Source organism: Paramormyrops kingsleyae, chromosome 25 (genome assembly GCF_048594095.1).
Source record: "Paramormyrops kingsleyae isolate MSU_618 chromosome 25, PKINGS_0.4, whole genome shotgun sequence".
NCBI classification, from domain to species: domain Eukaryota; kingdom Metazoa; phylum Chordata; class Actinopteri; order Osteoglossiformes; family Mormyridae; genus Paramormyrops; species Paramormyrops kingsleyae.
Window position 1 is genome coordinate 27971068 of NC_132821.1, and position 11286 is coordinate 27982353.

An 11286-nucleotide genomic window follows, 5' to 3' on the forward strand; every position below is an offset into this window, starting at 1 on the left:
GTACAGACTGCCTCTGAATATTCCCCCTCAGCTTCAGCCGCCTTCTGCAGAGATACTGATGAGTCACCGAACCGGCGAAACTTCCCCTCTCTGATATCTCGCTTTGTCCACCAGGCGTCGATGGAGGCAAGCTGTTCACCTTCCGAAGCCCGAGCGAGGAAGTGGCTCTGCCTGATGTGGGCGGGGCCCTCGTGCTGGGGGGTGGGACCAGGGAGGCGAGCTCCCAGCTTCAGCGGCAGCGGGCCTTCTCGGAGCGAAGCTGCAGCTTCAGCGTGGAGAGCCGTGCGGGCATGCTGCTCAAGAAGGGCAGCCTGGAAAAGAGTGTGGACCAGATGGTGACGGAAATGGGCGCCGACGCCAAGATCCTGGCCGCCGCCCTCTCTGGGAATAAGACGCCGCCTCCCGAACCCATGGACCTATCAGAGAAGGGCTTGAGGCACTCCCACAGTCGGCAGTTGGGTGAGGACAGCGTGTTTCCAGAAGTCAAGGAGCTGGCCGAGTCAACTGGCCTGCTAGTCGATATAGCTCAGCAGAACCCTGTGGCCAAGATGGATCCAGAGGTGGTGAGGAGGAAGGAAGTGAAATATGGGAACCCTTCCAAGAGGAACAGCTCCCACTCGCGAGTGGTGGAGAGGGAGGATGTGGAGAAGGGCGCTGACCCCCTGTCTATAATGGCCACAGCGGATGAGGAGAGCCTGTCGGTGCGGAGCGAAGAGCCTGTAGCCTCAGTGGCGTCGCGTAGACTGGCAGATGAGATTGAGATGTACATGAGTCTCAAGAGTCCCCTGGGAACCAAGTCCTCCAGCATGGAGTTCCACCAGGAGGCGGCCAAGCAGGTTCCAGCAGACACTGCTGCGCAGAACAAATCTCTAGAGAGGAGGTCCAGTCTTCCAGCTGATCCTATCAAGCAGCCCGGGTCGGACAGTGGGACTTCGAAGCGCAGCCCAGCTGTTCCCCGTTCGAAAACCTTCATGGCAAAGCCCAAGAACCAGACCCAGCGGTCATCCTCCCTGTCAGCACTGGTCCGCTCCTCCCCGAGTGGATCGCTGGGCTCCGTCATCAACTCCATCTCCGCCATCAAGATGGACAGCTTGCTCCCTGCACACAAGTTAGACACATTCAAGTCAGGCATGAAGCAGGCCGCCAACGTGGCCAGCAGAGTGTGGGGGGCAGTGTCCTCGGTCTACAACTTCTCTGACGATGAGGTGAGTCCAGTGGAGCTGGTGGATCTGGTGACGGTCGGGAAAGCTGAAGTCGTACGCTAAAGTGAAAGTTTACTGGGAACCGATGGCAAGCGATATATGACAAGGGCTTCCACTCTCCTAGGATGATCATCCACAGGGCGATGGCTGCTTCCCTGCCAGGCTGGATGAGAACCTGCTAGAGGAGAGTGGGCGGGCAGGTTCGGGCCCAAGGGCACTTATGCCAGGCCTGACCTCCAGTGAGCTGACTCAGAGCAGGACCAGCCTGAGCAGTACCAGTAGCAGTGATACTACGAGAGTCTCACACCCAGCCCGTAAGCCTTGCATACACGCATTCATACACTGGAGCTGGTCATCCATTGCCATGGATACCTGAGTGATTGGTGCACCCATTAATACTCTGCTTATCCATGAACACACAGGCCACAAGTGCCAGGTTACCATGTGACGTGCATAACCTGTGAGTTAATGTATGTAGATATTTAATTAGTGTTGCTTTAATTACACAGACATGACTCCAGGGAAACCATTGAGGGGTTCGGAGTCTGAGAAGCTAGAGCAGGGCTCTTCTCATCATGCCAGCTCCTCTAGTATCTACCAGAACTGTGCCCTTGAGGTGAGACTACTGCCCCCTACTGCTTGGAGGACTTGCACATATCTTCATAACTCCCTGATTCCCATTGGCGGCTATAAATCACAATTCTTATTACTATATAAGGAATGAATGCACAAGACGGTGTTAGTGAAATTTTGTTATGTTAAAAGGTAGCAAATCTTGGGAGAATGTTTGTTTTGTTTTTTTTTGGCAAAACATACCTATTAGAAGAGCATCTGTTTTTGAGATGAGGTCCAGTGAAGTCTTTCATTGGTCAACGGTGCTCCCTGGTAGGTGCTGATGTCCAGCTGCTCAAAGTGCCGTTCCTGCGAGGCTCTGGTCTATGATGAGGAGATCATGGCCGGATGGACAGCAGACGACTCCAACCTAAACACCACCTGTCCCTTCTGCAAGACCACCTTCCTGCCCCTCCTCTATGTGGAGTTCAGGGACCTCCGAGGCACATCCAGGTGAGCTTGACCAGCAGAAACAGGGCAGACCTTCACTCTGGTAGACATCCAGCCTAGATGCTAATCACCTGTTGACCTGGTTCATGGACGAGCGACCCCCAAAAAGCCGTGTAATGTGTTGACCTATACGCCCCACCCTAGCTTTCTGCTGAAGCCCAGCACATCAGGAGACAGCATCAACAGCAGCAACAATGTGCCCTCATCCTCCCTGTCCACGGAGCCCAGCAGAGACCCTACAGACCTCATCAGCTTCGATGAAGACCCAGGAGGGAAGCCCCCAGATGTCCATGAGAGGTAGGGAGACCACTGTTAGATCGGCTGGGAATGAAGGCATTGTCAACCAGTTATGGCACTAAGGGAGTATCGTCTTGGCCCGCTTTTCCACCGCACCAGGTACCAGACTTTTGGTACTTCAAGAAGGTACCAAAAGTAGGGTACTTCAAGCTGTTGGTTTTCCACTGGCGTAAAAGCTGGCATTGGCGCTGAATGACATCCCAAACTATTTTGTATTGAATTCGAAAAATGGCTACAGTAGGACTGGACGACGTGCGATATTAATACCAACATCACATGTTATGCACATCCAATTCTTACATCACTAGTCAGCTAGCTTAAGATCAGGCTTGTATCTGTTATCCTAACTAGATTGCAATTTAAGTTTGGGTGTTTCAGTTGAACCTTGCATCCAGTATTATAACTTTTTACGTTATTGTTGTTTTCTGAGTTTGCAACTTTCTTCAAGACAGCAGATGTTTTGTGTTTCATAGGCAGGCTATTTGGATAACCAATTGACAAAGAAAACGGTTCCATCCTACCCCAGTACCCAGCACCAAAAACTTACACCAGTTGCTTTGGCGCTTTAGGTTTTGGTACTTGACCGGAAGTCAGTGGAAAAGAGAAGGTGGTTAAGTGCCCGTAGAGGTTTTAGTGTAGTGACTTACTGTCCAAAATGAGTAGATCTTTCAAGGAAAAGGCTCGTGGTCTAGGTGCTAGGAGGTGTCACATGATCACGTATTCCACCAGCAGCTCGGGGTCCGAGGATATACGCGTGGATCTCCCCGAGGGAAAAAGGAGCACCTCCCTAACCCGCAGCAACAGTGTAAGCGGACCCCTGCAGAGCCTGGAGCTGAACCAGCGACCGTCCCATGGGGTCTCCACCAACAGCTTGCCTAGCAGTTTGCAGGAGGCGTCGGTGAGCGTTGGTCCTCCACTTACCCTGTCATGGTGGCTTGAATCTCTGGTGCTGATATTACTAATGTTAAGAGTGGAGCTATTTACATATTTGAAGTGTTCAGACCAAATCTGTACTGAACTCGCACTGAATTGCCTGAATTTATCTGTTTGTCCAATTGCTGAGGCAGGAGCTTGAGGTAAACCAAGTATGTCTTTTGTATACCAGAAGAACAGTTAGTGGCCAACTAGATGATGCTCTGTTCAAGAAAAAAAGGGCTCAAAGCATGCCCCACAGCAAACCAAGAGCGCCATCTTGTGGGGTCAAAAAATATTGCAAATGGTTCATGTAGCTTCATTTGGCCATCACTACAGAACAGCAGTGTAAATGTTTTCTGTGCTTCCCAGGATGCACTGGGGCAGAAAAGGCCCAACCCGCTCCCTGTATCGGTGCCCTACCTCAGTCCACTGGTGCTTCGCAAAGAGCTGGAGTCGCTGCTGGAGAATGAGGGGGACCAGGTCATCTACACACACAAATTCCTCAGCCAGCACCCCATCATCTTCTGGAACTTGGTGTGGTACTTTCGCCGGCTAGACCTACCCAGCAACCTGCCAGGCCTGATCATAACTTCGGAGCACTGCAACAACGGCGTGCAGGTCAGGAGTCTCTCAGTGGTTCTGATGCACCCCCTGGTGGTAGGGGAGGCTCACTGCACTTGAATGATACCCCATTTTTTTCAAATGCTTTTTCTTCTACTAATATTATTCATTCCCCCGTATTCTTTCTTTGACTGGCGTGCTCTCTATCTCTTTGCCTCCCTACAGCTGCCACTGACATCCCTGTCCCAGGACAGCAAGCAGGTGTATGTCCAGCTTCTGTGGGACAATATCAACCTGCACCAGGATCCCACCGAGCCACTCTACCAGCTGTGGAGGATGTTCCGTAAGTCCCTGAAACCTGCACATCCCAGCTCTCCGCGGCACCCATTTCCCTTAACATCCTGGTCCACAGGGCGGTCATTCTCTTTGCCCACCCGACCCCCCCATCCTCACCCTGAGTTCAAAGTCTAGCAGCATCCAACTGTTTGCAGTCGATTCAAAGACAGTTCACCAAATAGCAGAAAAGTCACGCTCTCCGGCTAACATGTAGTCCCTTAACCACCATCTCCTGGCAATAGAATGCAGTCTGTAACCATGGTTTGGGCTTCTGTCTGTGGCAGTGAGGATGAAGGGCCAGTTGAGCCCCACGGACTACCAGGAGACCAGGTCCCTGCTGAACAGCATTGTCAGGAGCATCCAGGGCAACAGTGTGTCTACACCCATCGACCTGCTCCTCCAGGAGGTGAAGAAGCACCCGGAGGTCAAGCGGAGGAGGTTAGCGTTCGGCTAGGTCATTTGTCAAAAAAAACCAAAAAGCCGCTTCTGTACTTTAATGAAGAAAGATGTGATGCGAGTGATCTTTGTTGCTAAACAGGAGTATATACAGGGAGATCTTATTCCTGGCACTGGTGGCTCTCGGACCAGAGTATATCGACATCGGTGAGTGTTGCTTTTGTCTCTTTTTTTCTGCGCATCCATAGACAAGAAATACTTAAGGCTGTTGTATCCCTTCCTGATGCTCCATCTTCATCCGCCCTCTCAGAGGCCTTCGACCGCGAGTACAAGCAGGCCTTCAATGAGCTCAGCCCAGAGAAGATGAAGGCCCTCGCCCCAATAGATCAGCCTCCCGTCAACAGCGTGCAGTGGTGCCTCAAGTGTTTCGGCTCACTGGTTATTTGAGTGCGCCCCCTGCTGGACGCCAATTAGGGCAGGGATGGCAGCGGGCCAACCCACACTGCATCACGGTGGCAGACTGGGAAAGAAAAATGGAAATTTCCCCCAAAGATGGTACTTCATAAATTGTATCAGTTGGCTTTGGTTGCCCTGCCTCACTTACCTGCCTTAAGTTATTACATCATCTGTATTTTTGTATAAATATATCGAGCCCTCACTCTTCGGCAGTGATGCTCAGTTTCTATATTTCAGATGCTTAATGTATATTGTTATGCACAGCATAAGCTCTGTATTTCCTCCTAAAATGGGCTCTTCTCTCTAATCCTACTTATGGTTAAACGACGTCTGCTTTTGGACTCGCGAGAACGTCGCAGGTGAGCGGAGCGTCAACTGGCATCTTCTTTGGGGTAGTTGCCCATGTTACATCTGTGTGTATGAATTTCCTGATCGTTTCCCTCTGTGCTCCCCGCCCCCCCAACACACGTTTACCCATCAAGGTTGCCTCGGGGACCTCACCTTTTGCCCTGTGACCATCTCTACAGATGAAATCTCTTAAGCGGCTGTGGGCCTGGGCCGTGGGTAGCCCTCATGCTACCGAGGGCCCACAGGCCCTGGTCATTTGATGGAGTAGAGCTGGCCAGGCATGTGGGCTATTTTTATACTGCTCTGTATATAGCGTTGTGAACATGGGGGTCCAGGAGAAAAGGGGACCATTATACCCGTCTGATGTTACGAACCTCCATGGGCTTAAAGGGTTTCTGCTAAGCTTAGCCTGGGAGAGGCACGGTCTATAGGCTGTGAGTGCGGTCTAACCCATGTGGGAACTGGAATGTTGGGAATACCTCCCTCCTCCTGTAGGCCATGGCACCCCCACCCTGAACTATGATCAGTGTTCAGCTTGGGGTGGGCATTGCAGTGAAGGGTGGATCTGGCCCTGTTGTGTAAATGGTCATTAATAGTTTAAGGGAACCCCCCCCCCCCCTTGTGAATGTCCTCATAAGCACAGAAGACAGAGGCTGTACTATTAGGGAATGCTAACATCAACTGCCCCCCCCCGGGAAAGAACGGGTTACTTTTCAATTTCTAGATGTTTAAATTTAAAAATCGGGGAAAACACCTTTGTAAAGATTGTTCGTAGTAGATGTAATTTATGACTGTGGCTACTGAAATGCCACGACTAACACAGTTCAAGTGTTTTAATTTTTGTATTTTACGCAGTTTCGGTATATATAACAAAAAAAAACCTCCAGGGATGGGGGTAAGGAACGCATCTAGCAAAAACCTGTAGAGCTTAGGACCTAAAATGACCAGTAAACACCTTATAGTACCAGCAAATTAGAAGCAGAATAATGAAGGAATTAACAGGCCCACTAAACAGATTTCCTGCAAAAGACATGAGTTCAAACCAAGACAAATGGTTCATGGACCTTAAAACAGCCACCAACCCCCACATTAAGCCAAATGCATTAACAAGGTCGTCTACCTTTTTTTTTTTTTTTGGAGCAACTAATCAACTTAAGAGTAACAGGGACCACAAGCGCACGTACGTGTGTGTGAATGAGAAGCAAGACTGTCAAGCTTCAGTACAGGAATCACTGGCGTTACATCCGGTGTTCTTCAGTGTAAAGTCTGTGCATTTGGTTTACAGTGACCTGACCTGCTCTGTAGAAGGACCAGCTTCTGTTGGAGTTGATGGTTGTCAATGGGTAAGACCTGGACCAATTTTAATGCTCACGATTGCACATTCCAGCCTGTACGAGACCTGACGTGACTCACGGACGGACGGGCTGCCGGTGACTAAAGATGAAAGCAGTTCTTACTGTCCTGCTCGATTGTGGTCAGATTTGTATATTCTAGTGTTTCGCTCCTGCTATGAAGTGTCGCAAACGTGCATAACCACCCTCCCCATATGTCCAGTGTTCTGTTTGTCCTTCATTATGTTTAAATGTATACAGCCATTAGACTAATAAATGGGCCTTTGAGCTGAAGCTGTCACCCTTCTTTTGTTGACATGCACACTGTAGGAATCCCAGAGGAATACTCACCTTAATGAGCCCTAACTTGTCAGCTGACAGCTCTGAGCGCAGAACAGGAAAAAAAGACATAACCCGATTGGTTGGACCCACTTCCTCTACAATCCGATTGGCTACCACTCAACCATGTTACGTTCTGCCCAGAGAACATTTTTTGTGTATGAAACTCCCATGAGCACCGATTGCACAGATCACAGGCGTGAAATTCAAAGACAGGACAACGTGTTTGAGTGCCACTTTTAATGGAGGAGTTTTTACACAGTAAAAAGTCCATCAGACTCATTTCTGGCTGGACTCTGACTTGGAGGTGGAGGCCCGCAGAGAGGAGAGCCGACGACGCTTGGCAATCTGCTCCTGCTTCTTCTCCTTGGCCTCCTGCAAGTGAGATGCAAAGCTTTACCATTGGCTGCCAGTAGAGGGAGCCTCTAATCAGCAAAAGACCATTTTAACTAGGCACTGCCGAACAGCATGGCTTCTACACACAAACTGAAAGCAAGGACATATCTCTCCGAGTAAGAGATTGCACCAACCAAGTGGACTGGGTGGAGAACTTGGCCAAGAAATGCCAATATCTGCTACCATCGAGGCAGGAAAAAACCCAGAATATAAAACTTGGAAAACTAGAAGAATTATCCTGTTGTATATAAAGTCCCAGTAAGTTTTTTTTGAGGGGGGGGGTGGGGGCAGCTTGGGGGAGCGATGCAGTTCAACCAGCCACGGGTCAGCGGTCAGGTCGCATCTGGTGAGCAGCTCCGCGGTTCCTGTCGCACACACTGTCCCACCTTAAAGGCTACGGGGTCAGCCAGGAAGGGTCTACTCGTGTGCGGGGGATCAGTTTAACAGATGACAGCTGAGCAGATCGGTGCCCTTATTTCTCACCAGACGGGGGCGCTCTGCCTCAGTGCCGGTCATCCTTTTCCATGGCAAAGTGACCCCACCCTAACCCACACTACACGCCCCCGAAGCCAAGCGACGGCGCTGAGTCTGCAGGACCCGCCCACCTTGGTCCTCTTGGCCAGCAGCTTGGCGTATTCGGCGGCCTCCTCCTTGTTCTTCAGCGTGCGCTTCCTCTTCAGGGCGATGCGCTGGCGCTTGTGCTGCAGCACGCGGGGCGTCACCAGACGCTGGATCTTGGGGGCCTTGGTCCGCGGCTTCTTGCCTAGACAGACAGATGGCCGAGCACTTTAACCCACCAAAAGACAGAAATAACCAGCAGGCTTCCTGTATTTGACCGAATACTCTCCTCCCCCAAAACATATAATCATAATATATGATTTAAAGTACAGGCTTCCATTTTCCTAACAATTTAAACACTGTCCAAATGCTACTGGACTGCAAAATGGTTAATATGCACCACTACTCATGTTAAATTTACACATCTCATCAGCCAACCAATGATAAAGATCCACACAGAAACAGTGCAAGATTTAAGACCAGCTCCTCAGCCAATAGCACGTCCTGGCAGCCTGTGCTCTTTGAACTCCCGGTAAATATAAGTGGGGTTAGACTTGGGGGAGCGATGCAGTTTCAACCAGCCACGGGTCAGCGGTCAGGTCGCATCTGGTGAGAAGCTCCGCGGTTCCTGTCGCACACACTGTCCCACCTTAGAGGCTACGGGGTCAGCCAGGAAGGGTCTACTCGTGTGCGGGTGACCAGAGCCTGCGGGCGATCGACACGCCGCCGTTTTCCGTGCCGACTCACCTTCCTTCGTGAGGGGCCTCCTCACCACGTACTTCCGGACGTCGTCCTCCTTGGACAGGTTGAAGAGCTTGCGGATCTTGCTGGCTCTCTTGGGGCCCAGGCGTCGGGGGACGGTGCTGTCGGTCAGGCCGGGGATGTCCTTCTCACCTGGGACGCAAGCGCACAGTCATCCAGAGGCTCAGCCGGCACACACACACACACACACACACACACACACACACACACACACACAAAGGACTCCCTGTTGACCCTCCTGCAGGTCAATGGAGGGACCCTGTATTTTAGGACGCCTGACACAAGCCTGAAGTTTCTTCAGTCAGGTGGACCGGCTTAGGAACTTGGCTTGGGAGTTGAACTGGCAAATTTAAGCCAGAATTTAAAAACTCTGAAATCTAGAAGACTTATTCTGTTACAGATAAAGTCCCAGTAATTTTTTTTCCAGGGAGAGGGGTTGGGGGAGCGATGCAGTTCAACCAGCCACAGGTCAGCGGTCAGGTCGCATCTGGTGAGCAGCTCCGCGGTTCCTGTCGCACACACTGTCCCACCTTAGAGGCTACGGGTCAGCCAGGAAGGGTCTACTCGTGTGCGGGGGGGGGGTTCAATTTAACGTAACAGCTGAGCATTAAATGTTGTGGCATCATTGCTATGAACAGCAGCACTTTTAACTGGGAAATTAAGTCGACGTTCCATGAAAGGATTTGTTGCTGGTCCTTAAACACTGCTCGACCTAAACTGCACAGCGAACCCCCCCCTCCCCCGACTGTGGTCAGATCAGTACATTCCAGTGTTCTGCTCCTGCTATGAAGTCTTGGAAATGTGCACTACCCCTCTGCCCCCCAAAAAATAGTCCAACTTGTGGACCCTCCACAGTCCAGATTATTGCTCCCTCCCAGCACAAATTATTAAGAATACCAAACACCTGGTACAGAGATGTTCAGGCAGCCGGGGATTAGGTCGAGAGGCACTGCTTTTATCCAAACGAGCGTACCAAAAGGACAGTTAACGAAAAGCACCTTTTCTGACGATGACCAAGTTGAGGACGCTGAGGTTGGCGTCGACGATGCAGCCGCGCACGGACTTGCGCTTGCGCTCGCCGGTCCGGCGGGGGCGGTAGCACGAGTGGCCCTTGCTGAGCAGCAGGCGCACGCGGCCGTGCGTCAGCACGCCTTGTTTCATGGGAAAGCCCTGCTTGTCGTTGCCACCGCTGATTCGCACCACATAGCCCTGGAACCCAACAACAGCACGTCTGGCGGTGAAAACCAAAACCCGTCACAAAGATAGCTGCATAACGAAGAATCACGTGTGCAAAGCAACAGTTCAATTATATACGCCTCCCGGGATGTCACTGGACATCCCTCCAGCGTCAGAGAACAACCTCTCCATCCCTTCACACCTCACCTTCCACTCATCTCCCAGAGTGTCGGCAGCCACCTCCGTGGCCATGCGCTTCTCGTAAAAGATGCGCAGCTTACGATCATCGTCGACCTCGATCAGCTTCTGGCAGCCGGTGGCCGGGAAAGAGATGTTGAGCTAGAAGAACCAGGGACAACCGACACGTTAATACCGAACAGACCAGTCAGGGTACATCAGTATCAAACCGCAGAAATTGGCCCCGTACAGCAATACCACAAGGAACCGGGAAAGAACATTTACCTGCCGGCATTTCGGTACCAGCTGTCCGGTAGATAAGGTAAAGACACTTCAGCTTAAGTTTAATTAGCATTTGCTTATCCATAAACTTATCTACCGTTTAGTTTTCTAGTTCCGGGCATCGAGATTAATCAAAGAGCTTTGCCGCCCCACCATTCGAGACCAAACTGCCTAAATTTAGCCAATTCCTCTAACAGTTTATTCTGGAAGCCCTACGATACAAGGCATGCACGACTGCTGTTCAGGTTAACATTTGAAAGTGCTTGAAATATGCGCACAAAATTCCCCACTCACATGTCTCCGTGAGCGGCGGCAGCCATGTTGGCTGATTACACATCAACTACTGCACAAAAAAAAGGATCGGCCACCATCGGTCCGCTTGAAACGTCTAAATAACTACGCAAATAAAGCAGTCACGTTGCTGACATTGTGCACTTAGATAAGAGGCGGGCATTTTAAGTTTTGAAAAAGAAAGACGTAAAAAACATATCCTGCCCCCTCACCTTCATGCTGAAACACTGGCACCAGACGGGTCCGCCGCCGAATAGAGGCCGAGTTTCCGCTCCGAGATCTCAGATCACCGCGCTGTGTTATCGCGATACTTCACCAACAGGAGCGCTTCTTGCTAGTATCTAGGATTTTCAAATTAATGAAATTCATTTCGCGAACGGGACGCTGTATAATTACATTCT

General features: G+C 50.8%; 2 protein-coding genes across 5 annotated transcripts in view; one reads left to right on the plus strand and one right to left on the minus strand.

Moving 5' to 3' along the window:
- The window catches only part of LOC111853113 (DENN domain-containing protein 4C-like), a 32688-nt gene extending 25490 nt beyond the window's left edge, over nucleotides 1-7198 (plus strand). For 2 of the 4 annotated variants that reach the window (XM_023829704.2, XM_023829706.2), the window contains exons 23-33: nucleotides 115-1205; nucleotides 1327-1516; nucleotides 1712-1818; nucleotides 2092-2267; nucleotides 2409-2561; nucleotides 3291-3459; nucleotides 3846-4094; nucleotides 4263-4380; nucleotides 4658-4811; nucleotides 4912-4976; nucleotides 5080-7198. In XM_023829704.2, coding sequence (XP_023685472.1) covers nucleotides 115-1205; nucleotides 1327-1516; nucleotides 1712-1818; nucleotides 2092-2267; nucleotides 2409-2561; nucleotides 3291-3459; nucleotides 3846-4094; nucleotides 4263-4380; nucleotides 4658-4811; nucleotides 4912-4976; nucleotides 5080-5216 — 2609 coding nt within the window. In that variant the 3' untranslated portion in view covers nucleotides 5217-7198. The remainder of the gene's footprint in view (nucleotides 1-114; nucleotides 1206-1326; nucleotides 1517-1711; nucleotides 1819-2091; nucleotides 2268-2408; nucleotides 2562-3290; nucleotides 3460-3845; nucleotides 4095-4262; nucleotides 4381-4657; nucleotides 4812-4911; nucleotides 4977-5079) is intronic. The other 2 variants (XM_023829705.2, XM_072707138.1) reach the window with 1 other exon arrangement.
- A 270-nt stretch (nucleotides 7199-7468) lies between these two features.
- Nucleotides 7469-11242, minus strand: LOC111853115 (small ribosomal subunit protein eS6). The gene is made up of 6 exons (XM_023829709.2): nucleotides 11098-11242; nucleotides 10343-10474; nucleotides 9958-10168; nucleotides 8945-9091; nucleotides 8245-8402; nucleotides 7469-7618 (listed from the first exon to the last, which is right to left on the minus strand). Exons 1-6 carry the CDS (start codon nucleotides 11101-11103, stop codon nucleotides 7523-7525), a joined length of 750 nt encoding a protein of 249 aa, XP_023685477.1. The 5' UTR covers nucleotides 11104-11242; the 3' UTR covers nucleotides 7469-7522.
- Between the last annotated feature and the right edge of the window lie 44 nt (nucleotides 11243-11286).